Source organism: Piliocolobus tephrosceles, chromosome 5 (genome assembly GCF_002776525.5).
Source record: "Piliocolobus tephrosceles isolate RC106 chromosome 5, ASM277652v3, whole genome shotgun sequence".
Classification (NCBI taxonomy): Eukaryota; Metazoa; Chordata; class Mammalia; order Primates; family Cercopithecidae; genus Piliocolobus; species Piliocolobus tephrosceles.
In genome coordinates, this window is record NC_045438.1 from 165,610,108 (window position 1) to 165,632,523 (window position 22,416).

The following is a 22,416-nucleotide window of genomic DNA, read 5'->3' on the forward strand; positions in this document are numbered from 1 at the left end:
ATCGCGTTACTGCACTCCAGCCTGGGCAAAAGAGCAAGAGTTGGTCTTTCATAAACAAATAAATTAATTGAGTAAAAAAAGAAACTTCCCTAGAACTGAAAGAGAGGAATTTCCAGGTTGAAAGGCCCACCAAGTGCCCAATGCAGACTTTTAAAACACAGGAAGCAAAGACAGAAGAGTCTAAAAGTTGACAGAGGTCACAAACAAAAGACCACACACATCAGGATGCCTTCAAACTTGACAGCAATGTGGGTAAGTGTAAAACAATGGTAATTTCTTAGCTACAATTTATTCCTAGCCAAACTCTCAGATATGTCTGAAGGTAGAATAAAAGCATTTTGAGTCTCTTGAGGTCTAAAAATATTTTTCCTCCACACATCCCTGCTCCATAAAGCTACTAGAGGGTACAGGCCACCTGTGCCAGAAAGCGCAGTCAGTCCTGTCATCAGATGGGCTGCAGGGAGAAGTAAAGGAAAGCTCCGGGGTGACGACGAAGGGAGATTCTGGGGTTGGCAACTGCACACTACGGTGCAGCCACTCCAGACAGAAAGGGGGAAGCCAGTGGGGACCAAGCCTCCGCCATGTGCAGTCCCTGCAGCCTGACAAAACTACGAGAGGATGGGCGGCACTGAGAGTGGAATAAACCAAGAAGGCAGGACGGAGCATCCAGAAAATGGGAATCTCACTCAGAACAAAGGCAGAGGACGTCCCAGGCCAACAGCCGGCAGCCTTCCAGACATGGCAGGAGGACCCCAGGAGGGACCGCACAACGGCGGGAGGAGAACCGACTACCCGAAGGGGCCATCCTTGTGGGAAAATGCACAACATGCGACTAAGGAGAGGGAGAGGAAGCAGCAGTAGGGACAAGTAACGCTCAGCTGAGCGGGGAGTGGCGTATTTTGTGTTCAGGACACACAAGAAGTAAAAGAAAAATGACTGTTTAGAAATATGGAGCTGCAAGAAGAAACCAGGGCAAGTGGGGAGGAATGAGCATGGGACTACTGGAGGCTTCCACAAGCCATTTAAAGAAGAATTCTTTTATGTATTCCTTTAAAGAAATCAGAGTTACCTTTCAACAAGATAACGCTGACTTCTCAACTAAGCTCCTCGCTCTTTCCACCTAAGGTGATTTCTCCTTCCCAGTGTCCACCCACCAAGTGCAATGGTGACAGTGCCGGTACCCAGCGTCCAGGCGGGAAAACCAGGACAGAATCCAAGAGTACTTTGAAATAGTTTTATTGGCTCATAAGACCTTTGCATATAAAAAAAATACCCAAAACACTATGCAGTATTAAATCACAATTACATTTTTTTTTTTTTACCAATTAAAACTACCCAGAATATACATTTTTTAAAGAAAAAAAAATCCTACAGAACTGAATTCTGAAATGACATTATGACTTAAATACTATGACAAAATAGATAATTCCTTATAACATTAATTCATTGCACAAAGCTGCCAGATATTTTCATAAGCATAACCGCTGCACGAAGTGCAAACGAACACAATTTCAAAGTTACACATTTAGTTGAAATAACTGCGCCTCCACCTATGAGACTCTTAAATTTCTGGCACGAAATGTTGGTCTGTTCTAACTTCCACCAGGCAACCAACTTTGCAATCCAGTTTCTTTCTTTCTGGCCCTCTCTTAAAAAAAGCAACATCCTTCTGCTGTCATGGCCTGAGGAGTCAGCACCTCCTCTGCTTGAAGAAATCGACTCCCCTCAACTCTTCAGGCAGGTATTCCTGATCCACAGGCTCGCTGTACATGGGGTTGTACTTGTAGCCTTTGCCATAGCCCAAATCCTTCATCAGCCTCGTGGGCGCGTTCCTCAGGTGCAGGGGCACGGGGGGCAGGGGCCCCTGGTGGTTCCGCAGGCAGGCTTTGACGTTGTTGTAGGCGCTGTACACCTCAATGGACTTTGGAGCTCTGGCAAAGTAGACCACACACTGGGCCAGAAGCACCTAATGACACAGAGGACACAGTTTACTAGCAAGATGCCGAGCTTCCGTTCTGCAGAGCCCTCCTGACACAGCCCTAGGTGGTTCTGAGAAGATCCCCACATGCCTTCATTAGCCCCTTTTGTGCCTACGGTCTGGACAACCACCCATCACAGAGAGAAGAAACTCCCATGAGGTGAGAGGCAAACCAGGTGAGTGGTTTTCATTTCTTCTTTTATAACCGAAGGACTTTTTACTAAATTAAACTTTTCTTAAGCCCCCAATGTATAAAAGAGATGAATATGAAGCGGCTCTGGGGGCGAACTTGCAGAGGCTTTTCCCGTTCAGCTCCTTTAACATCTCCGCTCCCTGGAAAATGTGGAGCGTGTGCTCTGAACCCCGGAATCCTGAGGACGGTTTGAAACATGACCTCGTTGACACAGAAGGCTTCCCTCTCTAGAGTCTAAGAGTCTACAACTGGAATTCAAAAGCCAAGCAGCATATTCAGGGGCCCAATACGTCAATGGTGAAGGAGGGATATTTATTCAAATCTACAAAGGGACAGAGCACGAGAGAGAAAAGAAGTGATTTGCAAGAACTGAGCTGATTACTTTACCTCACATTCGGGCATGCCTATGAAGTGACAGCCTTGGTAGGCAGCAACTGCTTGTGTCAATGCAGACGGGTCTGCCAGACCTGCCACACACGGAGACAAAGGAGAGCTTCAGTCATGAAACACAGTCCTCCTGGCCCACGTGCAGGCGACCACAGACCACCACTGCTTGTACACTTGGTGACCGAAACAATCCCGTGTAGCAAACCGGACGGACTTACTTCTAGTCTCTGATCACATGAACTTATGCAAGAAATGTTTAGTGAGTGGTTACTGTGCAGTGTTAAGAACTGTTTCCGTGTGGATAAAAACTACATCTAGAAAAACAGGAGTCTCTGTACAACAAACACAAGAAGTGGCGGCTATGGAGACATTCGCCAGGATGGAAACACCAAAAACAAAACATCCCCTAAGACCAAAGAAGAGGAGACTTTCCTGATCTTCTTCACATAGTGTCTAGAGTCTTCCATTTCTACCTCGGGAGCTGCCCAAAGAAAACCTTGAACACCTGACTTCAAAGCAAATTTAAAAGCAGCTCATCTTATTGCAATACTCTGAATAGCCACTCCTGTTAGTAAAAACATTCCTGAACAGGAAACAGAAAATGGTGACTTTATGAACACAAACATTCAAAAGCACATACACCAATAAATAAACAACTGAGCTCAGGCATAGTCTTACCTCTGCCAGTCTTCTCCTGCCAGTCTCACATAGCCCCGAGACATTCTTGCCGCCCCCTACCCATCCCGCCCAGCCAAAAAAACGCCACGATGTAACTGTCAGCCATTTCCCCACCCTCACGGACACAGGGCTCTGGGGCCCTCTCATCACACTCACCTATGTCCTCGCTGGCAAACCTGACAAGCCTCCGTGCCACGTAGAGTGGGTCCTCTCCTCCCTCAAGCATGCGAGCCAGCCAGTAGAGGGAAGCGTTCTGGTCTGAGCCCCGCATGGACTTGTGCAGGGCGGAGATGCAGTTGTAATGCTCCTCACCTGACATCACAGAAAGCACCACTCAGAGAGAGCTCACAGGGGGGGCACCCAAGCCATCTTCACCCCCGCTGGCTGACTTCCAGGAAGCTGAGCTAATAAAGGCCCTGAGAAAGCCGAGGGGAGGTTTGGGCAGCGCCTTAACTGTGCTCTGAGTGGGGTGGACTGGCTGCTCCGGCTTAATCCCAGGACATGCCCCAGCGCTGTTCTCTGTGGGGCTGGGGAGCCTGTTCAGTAACCCAGGCCTATTCAGGGGAAGAGGCTGCTGCAGCAGAAACCTGTGGCTGTCCACACGGAGTGCACGCAGAGGCACAGAGGCGGGGGGGAGGGGACGTTCACTTGGAAAGGTGGTCCTCCCAGCCGGTGGATCTGCCAGAGACAAGAGTGGAGGGAGGACAAGTCTCGTGTTCTGGCTCCATCCTGTGGCCTACCATGTACCGGAGGAAAATCAACGGTGGGCCTGGTCGGAGCCAGGAGGATGTAGAGCCAAGTGGCAAGGGCAGCTGTTATAGCCCATCTGTTCCTCAGTGTCATGTCATTTCCAGCTGCCTTTCTGATATCCAAAGCCTGTGGTCATTTAAACCTCCTTCTGCCAGCCTTGCTGTGGGGACACCTGTGTGGCAGGGTCCCAGAAGGATCGACACATGGACTGCCAGTTCCTGCCCTGAAAGTATGGAAGCCCACTCTCTCACCGCCTGGTCTTATCCCATTTTTACCCTAGATTCACACGAAATCAGTGAAATGTGCTTTAAAAAAAGGCATATTTTAGGGCAAAAAATGACAGCTAAACAGTTCTCAGGAACTAGGCAGTGGCACCTGCACACATTTCACTATTCTCTGGCCATCACCCCTTAGGTAAGTTCAAGGAGGGGGCGCCGTCCTCAGGAGAAAGCACAGGATGGCGTTCCTGAGTCTCACTCCTCCCAGAGGAGCACCTGGCCCGTGCTCAGCGTAAGCCCATGTCCACAACACGACTGGCGCCAGGCACAAATCCTGGCAGCTGAGCTCGCTGGTAAGATGACAGCTGGTCTTCAGGTGGAGGACAGAGCAAGCCGAAGATGCTGGCCTCCCACAGGGACAGACCTGCGGGACCTACGGTTTAGCCCAAGTGATTCTGGTTTCCGAGAACCAGGGCAGATGGACGGGTCAGTCCAGCTACTGGATTTCTGAGGACGAACTGAGTGTCTCCTGTGCAGGGCTCCCGGTGCGGTCAGAGTGCTATGGACACTGGCAGAGAGGGTGTCCTGGATGAAATCTGCATGGTTCTGGCCCACTCCCTCATCCTGCTGGCCCAGGCACTCTGGCTACGCTCTGCTCCTTTGCAGGGTGGAGGAAGGCAGGAAAGAGAGTAGCAGATAACAGGCCTGGCTACACTCACGAACACGGGGGCTGGAAGAAATGACCCAGGCCACTTTATGTCAAATTTAAACTCCCCCTACACAGGTGAGTCATCTTTTCCCGCTCTGTCAATGTCAGGGGCAGCACCACCACAGAACGGGCAAGAGCACAGCCTCCAGGACCAGGCAGCCTGGGCTGGACCCCCAAGCTCATGGGCCATGGGCAAGTTCCTGATCCTCACTGTGCCTCAGGTTTCTCATCTGTAAAATGGGAACAACAAGACCACTCACCTCATAGGGCTGTATTAAATAACACACGCCTGGCACAGAGCAGGCACTGTAGAAAGATTCTTTTGCAACAGTGATAGATACTAGTATTATTCTATGCTACCTTCCATGTTTGCTTCTATTATATACTGCTTTATAACCTGAAATTTACCGATTTATATAGAGCCCTGATGTCAATGCATGGCAAAGGGTTTGCTCTCACGTAGAAATTTCTTCACTCTGATGCAGAAACATCATTGGATCCTATGAGTGGGTAACTATGTACCAGATGACGTATAAAAGAATAACAACAACTCCGGGGGTGGGTCTTTGTCTCACTCAAGGTATAAAAAGGCCCAAGAGTATAAGCCAACAGGTTTCCAGGGCAATGCTTCCACCATCCCTATTTACAGAGCCAAGGCTGTAAAAGCAGCTTTCTCCAGGATCCGAATGATATTTACACGTCTGCGGATCCACTGCGGGGCAGACGTGTTGCGCTGGGCTGGGGTGTGTGAGCTCATACTAGGAACATGTGGAGGATGTGGCTTCTTAAGGCTGTGGCACTAGGCAGCCTCCACCGCCCCCCAGCTCCAAGCTATAGACAAGGTGATCCCCACTGTGCAGAGCTCTGCAATGTGGGGCTCAAGCAGTGGGATTCTTAGGACTGAACCACTCCACGATCCGCCCTGTGTGTACGTGCGTGGAGAGGTGACCCCTCTCAGGAGCGTGAGGTAACGGGTGAGATCAGTAACAGCATGGCAAGGCTGGTGTGGAGGCAAACGCGGATGCGGGGAAGGACAGTCTTGGGAACCAGTCAGACCCGGATTTAAGGGTCAGTTTCACTGCTTGCTTTGTGAACGCAGGCAAGTTTTGTTATCTTAAAATGGGGGTAATATTAATAGCTATATCCATAAAGTTATTTTGAGAATTTCAAAAATGAATACACCTATAAAATATTCGATGTCTGTTACTGAACGCCATGTTACACAGATCTCAACTGACAGTCTGATAAAATGTCAAAGAACAGTCCTAGTTGTTCCAATCAAAACAATGCAAATCCTTTGGGACACCTACAACAAGGGAGAGAGACGGCTGCTGCTGCACCTGAGAAACCATGGAGATCCTGGCATAGTGAGATTTTTTAATGTCTTAAAACTTTTTTTCTGGTTCATATCTACAATTTTTCTATTTGGCCAAAAGTTAAGCAGGGGTCTACACCTAGAACGTGTTGCTTTTCAGACTTTGCAAGCATTCACATCATGCTCCAGAGTACAAGGGAGAGCCAGTCATCTGAGAAGGCCCCGCTGCGGGCACATTCACGTCACAATGTAGCCAGGACTGCTTGTTCAACTTGCCAGTGTGTCTTTAGCACTAATGAACATGCCCGAGCTGCCATCAGCTGAGGCACGCTAAAGCCAAAGAGCTTTGGTCAGCCCCTCAAGGTCATGCAGTAGGTGTGCTCACCCACAAAGAGGCAGTGCCTGGAACCAAAGTCATTCTGAAGCCCCTCCACCCCTTCTCTAACCAGTAAGGACTCTCCATTGTCACGTGGCACAGCCTACGTGAGATCTGGAACATTCAATTATCAGCTTCCTTTTCTGGCAGAGCTTTTAAAAATGTGGAAATTATATTCCACAGTTACTGCAATATGACTCCATCCAAAGTCCCACAAATGCTCAAGCAGCAGAAGTTTGCTCATCTACAGTATGTTATCTTTACCTCCCACTTCTTTTATAAAAAGATGCAAACGTGCTGTGCTAATGACATTTAATATTGGCAGGTCACAGATTTAATAAGAGCTGGTATCAAATCTGCTATCTGTAAATGCAGTTCTACACAAACAGATTAAGTGCACACAGCAAAATTAAATTTTTGAAAAAGCTACTACATAAAATAAAAACTTCAAGATCCATGACAATTTATTTTTTAGTATAGACTCCAGCAATAAAGCATTTTAATTCTCAATTCAAACTAGTAAGTCATTATGGCAAAAGCCCTCTTTTTATTTACTGCCATTGTAAACGATCACAAAACATATTCACTGTCAAATGAAGACACAGGCTTTCAAAGGTGATTGTATTCTGCACGGTGGGGAAGAGCCAACTACCTTCTAAGGTGAATGTGCAGCCTGCCATTTCCAACCCCAAACTCCTCTAGATTCTCAACAGGGCAGCCTCTGCTTCATGCCTCTCTGGTCAGCCCTGTGTGGAAAGCTTAATACCAACATGGAGATCCACCTGAGAATCACTGGAATGCTTTGGACCCAGCTGAAAGTCAGGCTTCCGGAAATGAGAATGTGTGCACACACTTCTTTCCACACAGTTTCACTCTTTCCACAGGTCAATTACTTACCTGCCCGGTCATATAAAATGTGGGATCGCTGTAGGCCCTCCTTCACGTCATTCTCTGTGATCAGAACTCTGCTGGGAGAATAGGATTGCCCACTCTTCTTACAGAACATCTTCCTAGAGCTTAACCTAGCCAGCACCGCCAGCTGCAGTCCGTTCAACCCAGCTCGGGCATCACCGTCACTGAGGTAAGCCAGGGTGTCTACTGCTTTATCCTCTATGAACATGGCCGGCCTGAAACACAACCAGGGTTAGTTACTGTCCCACTCAGGCTGCGTACTTCTTATTCTGCACATGTCTTAGAAACTCATACTTCTTGGCAAGGACACTGAAGAGTTCCAGGCATTTGCCTCTTATTCTCACCTTTGTCAACGTGCTTAAGCATCACCAAGACTACGAACTGGCCGGGTCTCCTAAGTCACCAGGTTATCGCCCTGTATCTTATGAGTGTCGAGGGTATCTCACTGCACAGGTTCACACATCTACGCTTGTGTGAAACAGACACTGACTGGCCTGGAAAGTCACTGTTGACAGGTGGTCTCTCTGGTTCTACCCTACAGAACAGCGAAAACTTTATTAGAAATGCTAGCACCTCATTACCGTGTATGGAAAACATGTTCCAAATGCGGCCTACATCCCGATGAGACAGGCGTGCTTAGACCACTTTCCACACAGGAGAGAGACAGCATTACATCTGAATACTAGCTCTGAAGGGCTCCAGATCACGCAGTTCAATTCCTTCATTTGAAAAACAACAAATTGGGTCCCTAGTTACTCTGAGCACAGCAGGTCCTGGAAGCAGGTCTCAGGAATCCTGGCCTGGGGCATTATGGAGGCTGCAGTAGGTCAGCTCATAGTGGGCACTAATCATGCAAAATCCGCACAGGGCAGCAGAGAGGTCATGAGCCTGGGAAGCGACGAGAAGACTGCTGGTACACAGCCATGAGACCCTGGGCAAGCCGCCTCACCTCTCTCCGAACATCAGGACTAAAACTAACAGTCACATTTCTAAATTTGGACCCTCACAAATAAGATCTAACTATGATCAGAAGGCTGATTCAGTAAAATTTTCTATTCCTAGTCGAGTTAAATAAGATATCTAACACATTTCATGACTTAGTGGGGTCTTATATTATTCCTGGCTGAGCTGCTAGCTGCACATTTGTGAAGCAACAAAATAATTTTTCAGTTATAGTTCACCATGTCATTATCAACATTCAGCTGAGAACATCTACAGTAAGTCAGTCCATTAGGACTGTCCAAATCAGCCACCTGGAAAACAACGTACAGGCACCAATGGGGGCTGGACCGGGGAGGGGGTGGCGGTTTCCAAAGGGGACCCAGCTTGTCTGCTGGATCAATGCAGAACCCCTCACCATACACCCACTCACTGACACTACTCTGCTCACTGAGTAACCCAAATAATACCAATCTGCATTTCATTCATGGAAGGATTTGTTCCTAAGGTCTTAAAGATGCCTCGTCTCACCCCCACATGTACCAAAGTTGATTTCCAGTTATTCCTTGTGGGTCTCTCACCACACCTAAGACACCTGGCCAGCATCAGCTTTACAACAAAGGACTCTCTCCTTACTCATGCCAATTGCCTGGGCCCCACCCACTGGTGCAGCCCGGAGCCCCATCTTCCTCTCTCCTGATGGCAGCATTCTCTCAGCAGACCTCACCAGAACACCAAAACACCAAACACCAAGGTCATGTCACCGGCACTCTATGAAGCCTGTGGATCACTTCTCAACCAGAAGTTAGTTAGCAAGTCTTCTGGAAGATGATTTAGAAGATACTGACGGACAGAACATACACTAAAGAAAACGTACGGGGAAGGACCAGTATCTGAGGGGTGTGGCAGTACGTGACACGTGACATGCCTGAGAGGGAAGGGTGCGCTCTCCGCCCCTTACTGCACTCAACCTGTGTGGGAAGACAGGTAGGGAGAACAGAAACTGCTTGGGCATCTCACTTCTGCCTCAGAACTAGTAAAACCAATGGATTCTCTCTCCTTGGAAAGCTGCCTAGCAACAAAAAGCCTTTAGGACAATTGAGGGAAGAAAAAGGAGTCAAAGCAGGAGCCCCAGTGGATCCTAACAGACTGAACCAGCCTATATCCTGCACCATGGTTGGGTTGTGTGCTGATTACATTACATTCATCATCTCTCCATCCCTACTACATGTTGAGCACCTCGAGGCCAGGAATATTTTATTCTTTCTTTGTATTCCCAGACCTCATAGATGATAGGCATCCGATATTTGCACAATAAACAGACTAACTTCAGTTTCATCATAATCTCAGAGTGAAACCTTTACTTCTTATAAATTATATGGAAAGTATAGAGAAAACAGAAAGAATCCATATTTCCAGCACCGAGAGATAAAAACGTACCTGTTATTTCAAGGGAGAACGAAAGCTACTGTGTCAATTGTTGAATTTATGACCCACTCACCCATGCAGCCATCAACCAACCTTACAGCTAACTTTTAAAACAAAAATTGGGACCATATTTTGTATAGTTTGACATCCTTAACCATTAAATAATTGTTTGAAAAGCAAGCAACTCAGACCTGTCAATATTTACTTTTAAAAAACTTATATTAAATTTTAAAAACAAAGGGAGAAAATTCACCTTCCCCTAGACTACCTTGATGTTACTATTTGGTATGTATCCCTTCTCCATCGTTTTGCCTTCTGTATGCATTTAGGGGCATGGTGTGCTCTTGGGACAATGACAAGATGGGTAGCCTTATACACCACAGTATTTACTAGTAGAAACGGCCTCATTTCCATTAGTCCTCATATACAGACAGGGAGGCAGGCTGTATTAATGAAGAGAGAAGCCGACTAGCAGTCTGCTCCACAGATGGACGAACAGTATGCTGTGAATAAGTCTTTAGCAATGATTACGGATTTTATGTGGTTGGAAAATAAGGTCTTCCTTTGGCTTTTAAACTCCTGACCAAAGCACAAGTGGTTCCACTCTTCTGCTTTGGAGTCATGGGGAATGGAGGTGCTGCCACAACAAAAGCTACCTGAGCTCCCGCCACTCCCTTCTTCTTCCTCCCCTTGGGCATAATCCACATTTTAAATTTCACCCCGTCCAAAAAAAGAAGTATTTCGAGGCCCAGATCAATCTGTTGGCAACTCTGTCCAAGTAATACAGGAGTTGCTGACAGCACTCACAAGGATCACACAAGAAAATTACAAAATGGAGACTCTCTGTGAAGAAGGCTGAGCAGGGAAAGGTTCCACTTAAACACCAAATAGATCCTGAACTCTCATTGACTAAGTTCTGAAGAACAAGGTAAGATATACTAAAATAACCCTGAGATCTTAGAATGGGGAGCCCATGAGAGAACTCATGCCAAGAATGATGAAGGGATAGTTGTACTGATATTGGCAAAATCCCTCAGCAAACAGTAACTGCTGCACAAACTATTTTGAAAGAGTGTTCCCAGTCTAGAGAATTTACAATTATTTCTAAACTTAAGCATATATTTATAAAATGTTCTGCATTTAAAAATAACCTTCCAAAGGTAGAATACAATAAAAAGGGGTGAAACCTATTCTGGGGATAGACTGCCCAAAATGTCGTAACATCCTACATGGAAATAAGCAATAGGAAGTCAACTATGTTATAATAAAACACTATTCATAATAAAATTGGTTAAAATAAATGCACTACAAAAGATTCTATTTCTAGTTAACAAAACCTAGAGATAAAAGCAGACTTAGAGAGCTTAGCTTCTCCAACCGACGAGAAGGGCTTTAATCTTAAAGAATACAGGAAGCTCTTTCTTCTTTCTTCTTCCAGGTGCCTAAATCCTGAAGTTTTCCACACATTGGGTAACACTGGGATTTGGAGGATACTACTTAGATAGCCTGATGTATAAGGTGGAGAAGGAGTGTAGTAAGTAAAAATGTACCTGTTATTTCATGGTAGAATGAAAGAATATGCATGGCTTGGTTAAACTCTCCCTCTCTAAATTACGAACCAAACCCCACAAATCTCTTTCACTAAGGAGAAGGAACATGTCATGGTCAGGGTGATAACTGCTGTGTAGAGGTTCTCGACTAGCGATATGCATCACGTTAGACACAAATGCAGCCACATGTACCTCACCTAGCACAGACTGAGCTCCAATCTCCAGGGACAGACGCTGGGCAAGGTATGTTTCTAAAATGTATCCCAGGAAGCGGGATGTGCAGATTTGGTTAAAAGGCTCTCCTGCTGCTTTACAGATGGAACCAGTTTGCTCCTAATCCATTACAAATGGATACAGAGTTGCTCTTACACAAAGAGGTGCCAAGAGAGAAAAGTCAGAATGGAAAAGCCGGGCAGTGGGTCCATCCTCTGTAAACCTGGCACCGCCACCCACTGTAGCACTTGAAGTCAGTGAGCAGAAAGACGTGCCCTAAACACTGGTTCCATCACATTGAAGCTGGTGGATCTTGGGCATTACTTAACCTTTTGTGCCTCAGTTTCCTCATCTAGTAAATGGGAGGTAATGAGACCTACTTTGCAGAGCTGTATTGAGGACTGAATGAGATGAAGACATGTGGAGTGCGTAGAGCAGTGCCTGCCATGTCATGAGACTGGACCAACACTGCTATTGGTGTCAACAGTGAGGAGAATCCCCCTCCTCAGACTGTGCAACAGCATCCTCTCCAGAACTGCACATGTTCAAGGGAGAATCCCAGATGCTGCCGCTTCCATAACACCAGGGTGAAAGCAAAGCAAAACAAAACTGACTTTCTCCACAAAGAGAGAAGGTACATTTCAGATGATGGCATCTTTCTGTTTAATCCCATGGAGGTACATGCCTTTCCAAATTACATTACTTGATAGGGGTCTGTAGTGGGTTGAATAGTGACCCCAAAAGATGTAAGTCCTAATCCCTGGAACCTGCCAATGTGACTTTATTTAGAAATAGGGTCTTTGTAGATGTAACTAAGGGTCTCAAGATGAAATCATCCTGGATTTAGAGTGTACCTTAAATCCAATGACAAATGTCCTTATAAAACACAGAAAAAGAGAAGACATAAGGACACAGAGAAGAAGGCCACCACGTGAAGATGGATGTAGAGACTGGAGTGACATGGTCACAAGCCAAGGAATGCCAAGAGCTATCAGATGCTGGAGGAGAGCATGGCCTTGTTGATACCTTGATTCTGGTCTTCTGGCTTCCGGAACTGTGAGGATAAAGCTCTGTGTTCTGAGCCACCCAGTTTGTGGCAATTGTTACAGCAGCCACAGGAAATGCACCCAAGGACCATGAGATCCATGGTTCCGGCTGCCGGTGCTTTTATGGCATTCTTTTAACGCACCCTTACATTAAAACAGCTCTGTTAATGTACTAGATTAATTGTACTTAAAACACATTTTTAAATAAAAATACTGAAATCTACTCTATACCAACCATTTATTCTGGCCAGGACCTTGTATTCTGGAGTTCTATTGCCTTTCTTTCTATTCAATGGCAGAAAAGATTATTTAAAACAATTTATACTTTTATAAAAAGAAAAAAGAATCCACAGCCACCTCGTGTGGGGGTCAGTATGTCAGGGGTTCTCCTCTCCAGATGGTTAGAGAAAAGCCCCAGAGCCAGTTGTGCCACAGCCCTTACCCAGGAACAGACGCCACTTTCAGTCTTCCAACCACCTCTTGGAACACAGCCTAGCTAGGCAGAGGGCAGTTATGGCTTCTCATTTCACTGTCTTGATCTCCAAAGACTTGTATCCTCTATCTGGTTCACAGAGAATTGATTCTTTAGAAGTGTTTTTGAATATGTATATATTCTATGACCTAGGAATCTACACTCCTTCCAAGCAGCAAGTAGTGCAGGATGATGAAATGTTAGTTTACTTTTTCATTTTCAGCAGCACAAGCTCATTCATCGTATCACGAATCATGGACATTTTTTTTCCTGGTTTCCAAAATTAACCCAGAGCAGAGAGCATGCTTCACTGTTTGTATCATGTGACCCAAATAGTTTTTGGAGAGCAAAATACGTGAACATTGTTGCTTAGCCATACGAACCAAAGCAACTATGGCACAGACAATGAGCTTTCTATTTCACTAGTTAAATTCTGCTTATCCTTCAAAACTCAACTCCGCATTCCCTCAGCTAAGAGGTGAAATACTGAATTTCACATATTCCGAATGCTTCTTCTCTATGCCCACCGTACTTGGCGTATAAGCATGGCACTGGAAGTGGACCTGCTTCCCTAGCCTTCATCATACTGTGCTCCCTCTAAAGGCACAGGAACAAGCTTTTCAACCCTCAGCCAATGCCTAGCATATGCAGGGCTTCAATTTGGACTGAATAATAACTATAGGAGAAACTATTTTTTTTAAAAAAAGGAACACTTATTTCACTTTAATGGGAACTTATCACTTACATGAGTATACTGTGTGACAACTCACAATTCCTCAAGTGCAATCAAGAACGGCTAAGCGGCAGCTTGATTAGTTTCCAAATCCAGTGCCCTGCTCACCTCCTCTCACGTGCAGTTCAACAGCCTGGGACTTCTCTGTAAATGTTCTAGTTGCTATCTAGGGCACCAAAACATGACACAAGAGTACAAATGCACACCAATAGCTTCCCGGAGAGAGAAAGTCAGTATTTGGGGTTAAAAATCTTATCTTTCAACTAGATTAGTGTCACCAAATCTGATTTATATGCACAAGGATGTATATATAGCTGTCAACAGGGATTGGAAAGCAAAATTTTACCTAAAACAACTAAAAGATATCATAATCCACTCTTCATTATCCATGACAGTTGGGGTGGCAGGTACTTGTATGTGGAAATCACTTGTAAGAGTTCTTTCTGTGGCCTATGATATCTCCTAACTTCACTTCTTGCTAGAATTGCTAACAAGTAGGCCAATTAATGGATTTAAGCTTAATATTCTTTCATTTTACTCTGCTTGCTGCTGATGAAGAAAAGGGCAATAGTATTAAAGAAAAAGCCTCCTGATACCTGGGTAATTATCCCTTATGCTGGATAATACAAAAAATATGAAACTACTTTTCTCATATTGAAAGCCAGGATTTATTCCTTTCCAAACCATTCATCAAGCACATACTGTGCGCCAGGCACTGTGCTGTGATGTGAACAGGTCAAGCTCCTGTCCTCACAGTCTTCCCAGGAAAGCAGGGGACACAACACAGCAAATATAACTGGGATCAAGTCTAAGCAAGTGGTAGTGGAAACAGTAAATCATTTACTGGATATGCGAGGTTTTCTCTGAAAAGCAATTTTAGCAGATTAAGAATCTCTAGCTCATTTTTATATCAGTTTCAATAACTAAATCTTACTTATTTCACTTGATCTTCTCAAACTTTAATGTGCCTGCAAATCACCTGAGGATTTTTAATAATAAAACGCAGCAATTCTCACAAGGATGTACTCCTTGGCCGCCGCCTTTCTCGTTTCATTTAAATGCCTGCATGGCAGTGAGTAGGGAGAGGCGAAAAAACCTGAGAGCATCTGAGTAACAACTGATGATTATTAACTTCACGTCATCAATATTAATTATTGATTTCATGTTCTATTTCATGAACTGATGACATGAAATCAATAAAAATCACCCTAGACATGTACCTCCATGCAGAATATTAAGTTGCAGACACATTACAATAACCAGTACACAGAACAAAGAACACACACAAACATGAAACAAGTTAGGATTTCCCCCCTCTTCTTTCAGTCTGTCTTTACCATGTGGTTCTATGAGTCTGCAATGAGGTTTCTGTTATAGGAAAGCTACACAGGTTGAGTATCCCACATCTGAAGTGCCTGGGACCAAAAGTGGTCTGAATTTCGTATTTTTTTGATTTTACAATATTTGTATTACACACTTACCAAATGAGCAACCCAAAATCCAGAAATCTGAAGTGTTCCAATAAACATTTCCTTTGAGTATCATGAAGGTGTGCTCAAAAAGCGTTAGATTTGGCAGCATTTTGGATTTCAGATTTGGGATACTAAACCTGTACTAGATGTGAGGAGCTGGCAGCCCCCTTAGGCTCTGAGAAATGCCCACCACATAAAGGGCTCCTCAGTATGAGTCCATGTGGCTGATAACAGCAGGTTCCACACACTGCTTGTGGCCACATATCTCATGGCTATCCCCATCACAACGGGATTCCAAAACGAGGCCACTCTGTCCTACCCAGTGTCCACGGGCCAAATGTTGCAAGGCTTTCATGAGACACGGCGGAATTCTTCCTCCATCTCAGACACGAGCAAAAGGGGGCCAGACACATAGGGAGAGCCTGTTGAAACCTAAACCCTGAGCCTAAAACTATGCCTTGTACTTTAATCCTCACAGAAAAGTGGCTCCAGAACTTGGCCTCAGGGCAGGCGGGAGCAGCTGCAGAGTCCACAGCAGGAGGAGGTGGGCAGTAGCCCCTCATCAGACCAGATTATGTCCCCCAGCAGCACTTTAGCCAGCACATGAACTAATACCATCTGAAGAACACGCTCTCATATGAAAAAAGGAAAACCTCTGACCCAAGAAATCAGACTGATTACCTATAATTGATGACCTATGATACATACTCGGGGCATTAGTGAGCTCATGTGGTACTCATCATGCAGAAACAGGTCACCAAAAGGATGGGGCAGCCTCGAATGTCATTTTCAGTTAACATTCCTTTACTTTCATGAAGTTGAGTTTCAAGCATGTAAAAAGGATTACATAATTTTAAGGTTACAAGTTACATTAATTTTTACTTGATGTTTTTAACAAAATGCTAAACTGCAGGTTAAAAAGAAACTGAAACAAGTTTACAATGCTCAAAAGAGTTGTGTGGTAAGTCTGGGGAATACCTATCTATTTATTTGTTCTATTCAGTGAGGGACATAAACCCTTTCAAATCATCAATGAGGGACATAAAGCCTTTCGAGTAATCAATAAGGCTTCCCAAAGAACCCTAAGCACAAAAGCAAACACCCAAGAACTGAAACAACAAAGCAAAGTTAAAGCTTGAAGAATTATAGAAACACACATCAGAGGCTAGAAAATGCATCTTAAAAGTTTGCAGGGATACCTTTGTTAGGTATAATCGAACATTTCCCTCCTCTTTTATTTTCATTACGGGCAGATCAACATTTCTTCTGTCCCCACCCTCTCCTCACTGATGTCCGGCCCTTTCTGGCCCCCTGCCAGAGGACTCTCTGGGAGGTGTGTGCCCCCAGGACGCTGCACACTGTCAACTTACTCTGAGCTGCTGTTGCTGCTGTGGCTCAGAGGGTCAGTGGGACGGCTAGAGTCTAGGACGTGGATTCCCAGGGAGTTGATCGCTCGCATTAAAATAGTCACCATTGCCTCTACTGGAAGCTTCTCAAGAACAATCACTCGACAGCGGCTCAGAAGAGCAGCGTTGACCTGGAAGGAAGGGTTTTCAGTGGTTGCCCCAATCAGAGTGATCGTCCCACATTCCACGTGAGGAAGGAAAGTGTCCTAATCATGGGAGGAAAACAGAAAAAAGTGATTCCAGTCAACAGCCACCTGCAGAATCCTATGTAAGTTGGCTATCCATTCCTTTCTTTTCCTCATTTTTCTCTCTCGAGTTCAGGAATAGCAGCAGCCTTATATTCATTGAATATGGATGCAATATTTGGGGGAGTACGACTCTTGTTTAAGTCTAAAACACATCTTCTGGAATGACTGTCTAAGCCTGATCTCTTGCTGCTACATAGACTAATAGCTTTAAGTAGAATTCTAACTTAGTTTCAACATAAATCATTTCTTTACTCAGAAAAGCATCTTCTACCCAAGGCTGAACTGGCACATAGCTTATATGTAACAGCTATTTATTTACAGATGAGAAAGAACACACAAAAACATTAACACTTCCAGAATCTTATTCCACTGCAAGTACTCAATCATAGTATTACTCCTGACAAAGTTGGTCATTATGCTGTTTTATGGGAAAAAAATACTAAGATGAGTCAATGGTCCAATATGACACCTAGATTGCTAACATTCCATCAGAACTTTAAAAGGGTCTGTTTATTAAAAAAGGTTCAAAAAAGGCTTAGTAGAGTTTTGTGAAACATTCTATTACGATTAAAAAGTTGCAACAAAATAACTAAAAAGTTATGCCTAAACTTTATTTTAATTTGTTTTTATTTAGAGTATAGCTCCCAGATCTTAGCCTGGTAAAATTTTAATGTCTATTTTTTTAAATCCCAAAGCGGCTTTGTTTATAAAAACAGCTTGTGTCCTTTTATTTCAGAAAGCCATTTAAATAAACAGTAATCATTAGCTCTTCCAACACTCACCTTGAAAAGAGCTTAGAGTTACAGAAAATACAGATTAATTTTGAAAATAAAAATACCGTTAAAGAAATTTTTAAAAACCTGTTAAAATAATGATCTTAAAATCATTATTTTACTGTTCACAATTACTCCTAGTATTTAGATTAAAAATTTCGAAAACTGGAAAATCTGATTCAAAGCTGCTTTTCTGGTATGTATAGCTCAGGGATATACCAAACATTTCATTTATCAGATAGAGAAAGCATTTTCTTATGACCAAAAAACACTAAGTAATGCATGGGGAAATAGGCTTGAAGGAGATGGGCTGACAAGCCTATACTTCTTTGTAAACAAAGCTCACAATAGTAAGTCTCTAGCATTTGTATAGTGATCTCACATACTTTATATTGTTTGATGTTCACAACGACCAAAAGGTAGAAGGAAGTTAATATACCTGCTGAGATTTATTGAACCGATGAATCTCATCAATAAAAAGGACGGTTTTCCTTTTGAAAAAACTCTTTTCATTTTGAGCTTGTTTTATGACATCTCGCACATCATTTGTCTTGGCATTTGTTGCAGATAATGTCACAAACCTTATGCTATGTTTCTTGCTGTTGTTGGCTATGATGTGAGCCAGAGTGGTCTAGAAAAGATGACATAGATAGAGTTTGAAAAGCTGATAAGACACAGAGAGACCAGCACCCATGGGAACTACTACAAGCAGCATCACTATTTGCCAAACAACTTGAACTCTGAAGAATGCTTAGCAGCACAGATACAAGCAAAAATACCACAGTACATTTACAAACAAAAAAACAAAAACCAACATTATAAATAAAACAGGAAAGTAGCTAAACCTTAGGCTAATCCTGACCTTTTCTCCTCTGTCCCTAACTACCTTTGATTCCTTTTTGGGGGACTCTTTAAGATCTTTGGAATCCCAGTAAAGAGCAGCTGTCTTGATTTAGCAGAGTGACAGCTGTGACCTCTCACCAAAGAGAAAATTCCCCTCCTCCAGCCAAGACAGCACTGCTGCTGAAGGACCTAGGTGCAGAACTCATCACAAAACCACAACTGGAAGCTCAGCACAGCTGAGAAAAGGAGAGTGAGGGAGCATCTGCCTTGAGACCAATGACATCGACCCCGCATTTGAGATGACCGCAGGCCACTCCTGCATGTTCACTCTGGTAGGAGATGAAGGGCAGCACTGGGGTCACATTAGCACTTACTAGAAAACCAAGGCGACCCAAGTAAGGCACTTCTTGGGTGCTCGACAAATATGTATATGCTGTTATTAATATGAATGTTGTTATTGTTATTAGTACTAAAGGATGAGAATAAAGAAAAACTGAAGACTGTTTAATGAGTGGGACAAATCTGCACCTGAATGGAAAGGTGGCACTTTGTTTTCTAAAAGTTGTAGAGCACCCATTCTGTGGCTGCTTCTTTACCAAATCCCCACCAGCCTGCCTTTTGGAATCAGGCTAGGATGTCACAGATGCCTAGGCTTGCAAATGACCAACGCCCACCTCACTGAGCAGCCTGAACCACCCAAACCTCTTGCCTGGTATCTGGTAGGTGGGAGGAGCTCACCCACTTGTCTGCCTAAAGACCTTCTTGCTGTCTGGGACCACCAACAGCTGATTATCCATTCTCATGATCGTATGTAAAGACTTCACAATGACTAAGAACGATACTGCTCAATCCCTTAAATGGGGTTAACAACTAAATCCATGGGGGCAGACGTCAACAATTTGACCACCATCATCATACAATCTTATCTGGGATAGATCTGGTTTATTCCTGGCCAAAAGGAAGGCATGAGTGCCAACAAGAAGGCAGAAAAAGGGCAATTCATTCCAGGAACTGGAGTTTAAGTGGGTGTGGTTAAGATGTGGGAGATAAAGCTGGAAAGAAAAATAGGAGAAAAATCATAAAAGCCTTGTGTGCAAAGGAGCTTGGATCTCAAAGCTACAAGAACTCTCTACAGTTTGACCCCTGAATTCTCCCTTTCCCTCCCTAATGCTGGTTCTCCCCTATTCTGGATAAAAGAGCATCCTGTACTTAAGCACTTCTTAGCTTTCTCTGTTTTCTGGCTCACCTCCTCCATTTTTTTCTCAAGTGTTTTTCCAATGACACGCTTTCTAGACTCACAATATCCTAACTGCCCTCGTCTGGACTTGTGCTAACTCCTCACGAAGGGACACAGAACTGGACACCAAAATGCACGGATGTTTCTTCTCTAGAGTACGAGGCATTATGAGAAAAGTTACGGAAATACCGGATGAAAATGACTTGCAGATGAAAAAGTTTTTATGTTAGTTTTGTAAATACATGTGAGTATATTTAGTAACATAAATATATCCTCAAGAATATAAGAATGTTAAATAAACATATTCTCAAGAATAAATAAATACCAGTCTGTTAAACCAACAACTAGTGGAAAGGGAGGGAAGCACAACAGAATTCGATTCTTTTTTTTCAAAGCTGAAACCGTATTACGTACAAACGGAATATACAAACGTTTCTTTACAATTGAAACACGCTGATGCCTTGCGAATTCGGTTACTAAATCAAAGTCTGGGGAGAGGGCGGGGAGACCGATGGAAGCTAAAGGCAGATCAAATCTAAGAGTCCACATCTTGTAAAACTGTGGATTCACAGACATCGTCCTTTTGAAAACCCGGGAAGCCTGCCTTCCGCATCTGGGGGTGTGTGCCCTTTTCACACCCATCACAGAGTCCACCTGTGGACCAGGCACTGCCCCAGCCCAGCCTGCGTCTGCACCCCTGGGCCCTCTTACCCACGAGAGTCAGGCGGCTTCTTTGGGGGGCAGCACACCCGGCTCTCCGACCGTCAGCTGCATCCACCGCCGAGTGAACTACGGAAGCCCTGCGGCCAAGGCTGCACTCACCTTGCCGCAGCCCGGCGGCCCCCACAGGATAAGCGAGGGGATTTCGTTGGTCTCCAGGAGCGAGCGCAGCAGGGTGTCCTGGCCCACGGCCCTGCTCTGCCCGAAGTAGTCCTGCAGCGTGTCGGGACGCATCGTGTCGGCCAGCGGCTTGCCCTGTAGCATCTGTCGGATCTCCTCGGCCGCCAGCGCCCGGGGGTGCGGGCGGCCCCCGCCACTGGCCCCAAAGGCGGTGGCGGCTTCGGCAGCGTCCGCGTCCCAGTGCCCCGGGTCGTCCTCGCCGTCCGCGTCCGCGTCCCCGTCGCCCACCGCCTCCTCCTCCTCCTGCGCCTCCGCCTCGTCCCAGCTGCGCGGAGACGCGCTCCCCGCCGCGGCGGCGGCCGCCGGCCTCTTCCCCGACCCCTTCCTCCCGGGGCTGCTGGAGCGGGCCACCGGGAAGTCCGGGATGAGGCGGGCGCCGCTGGGCGTGGGCGGCGCGTCGTAGCTCTCGCGGCTCTCGGTCTCGCCGCCGTCGTCGCCCTCCTCGCCTTCGCCCTCGCTGCTCTCGGCTGCCGTCGGGGTGGCAGGCTGCTTCAGCGCCGAGCTCTCTGACAGCCGCCGCCTCTTGGCGCCGGGCGGCGAGGGCCCCTTGGCCCGCTCCCCGGCGCGGTGCGACCCGGCCGCGGGGTCCGCGTGCCCCGCGGGGTGGAGCAGCAGACAGCGGTCCAGGTGCGAGTTGATATGTGCAGCGGGCATCATCTGCTGGCACACGGGGCACTGCACCTGGTGCAGCTGCGAGAGGAAGGGGTCGTCTTCCGGCCCGCTCACCTCCATGGCGGCCGCCGCCCTCCCCGGCGCCAGGCGCTGCCGCAGCAGCCCGTGCACACGCCGAGGCCTCCGATGCCCTCCGCTAGGCCCAGCGCCGCACGACCCTCGCTCGGGGAGCCAGCAGGACGCTCGCGGGCCGGGGGAGGGCGCCGCTCATGCCTCACGTCCGCAGCTCCCGCGTCCGCCCGCCCTCGACCGGCCGCTGGCAGCGCCTCGCGCGGCGTGTCGGGAAGTGTAGTCCGTCGCCGTTTGCCCCGGAGGCGGCAGCGCCACGCGCGGCATATAGGGAAGTGTAGTCCGTGGCCGTTTGTCCCAATCCCCGCCGATAATACCTCGCGTGGCACTTCGGGAAGTGTAGTCCGCGGGCATTCGCCCCAGCCGCCGTGCGTCCGTTCCCGACTCAGCACAGCCTTTGTGAGGGGTCGCGGGGTGAGCGTGGTGCGCGTACGCGAGGTTGCGCCGGGGAGGACGCAGCCGTCAGCCCGGGCCTGCCAGGCGCACGAGGGCGGGGAGGAGCCGCGGGCTGCGCGCGCTAGTTGGAGCGGCGAGTGCCGCTTTCCTGGCTTTCCGCGCCCAGCTGTTGAGTGGGCTTGTGGGGACCAGCAGGAGGAGGCCGCGGCGGGTCGTTTGTAACGAAAGGGAAATGGGGGGAAAAACCCGAAAGCCTCCAATAGAAAACCACTTTTCTATTGGACCTGAACAGCAGAAGAAATGCAAACAACTACGCGGGTGAAAGAAATGCTCACCTCAGTGAGTGGTCAGAGAAAAGTAAATAAAGGGTCTCTCGCCCCCTTTTAGATTTGTTGGCATTTTAGTCAAGGGCGGTTCACCTACAGCGCGCTTCGAGCCAAGAGACGCTTCTCGCGGGCCCCTGCGTAATGGTGGCAAATCGGAAACACCGGCCTCTGTCTCCT

At 46.3% G+C, this 22,416-nt stretch overlaps 2 protein-coding genes across 3 annotated transcripts in view; one reads left to right on the plus strand and one right to left on the minus strand.

Moving 5' to 3' along the window:
* Nucleotides 1-1,220: 1,220 nt before the first annotated feature.
* Nucleotides 1,221-21,782, minus strand: WRNIP1 (WRN helicase interacting protein 1). Of its 2 annotated transcripts, none has more exons than XM_023221061.2 (7): nucleotides 20,699-21,782; nucleotides 18,236-18,427; nucleotides 16,740-16,906; nucleotides 7,502-7,731; nucleotides 3,393-3,548; nucleotides 2,559-2,638; nucleotides 1,221-1,966 (listed from the first exon to the last, which is right to left on the minus strand). In XM_023221061.2, the coding sequence occupies exons 1-7, from the start codon at nucleotides 21,506-21,508 to the stop codon at nucleotides 1,691-1,693; spliced, it is 1,911 nt and encodes a 636-aa protein (XP_023076829.1). In that variant the 5' UTR covers nucleotides 21,509-21,782; the 3' UTR covers nucleotides 1,221-1,690. The 2 variants fall into 2 exon arrangements, with proteins under 2 accessions (XP_023076829.1, XP_023076828.1); XM_023221060.2 differs by having other exon boundaries at nucleotides 16,740-16,981.
* The window catches only part of MYLK4 (myosin light chain kinase family member 4), a 104,357-nt gene continuing 98,928 nt past the window's right edge, over nucleotides 16,988-22,416 (plus strand). The window contains exon 1 of the mRNA XM_023221062.2: nucleotides 16,988-17,043. Within this exon, the coding sequence (XP_023076830.2) occupies nucleotides 16,988-17,043 (56 nt within the window). The remainder of the gene's footprint in view (nucleotides 17,044-22,416) is intronic.

Coding starts and splice junctions, on each gene's coding strand:
- WRNIP1 (XM_023221060.2), bottom strand. CDS start 21,508: ATGGAGGTGAGCGGGCCGGAAGACGACCCCTTCCTCTCGCAGCTGCAC. Junction 2,639..3,392: donor GTTTGCCAGCGAGGACATAG/GTGAGTGTGATG, acceptor CGTGTGTGGCAG/GTCTGGCAGACCCGTCTGCA. Junction 1,967..2,558: donor TAGGCATGCCCGAATGTGAG/GTAAAGTAATCA, acceptor CTGTGTCATTAG/GTGCTTCTGGCCCAGTGTGT.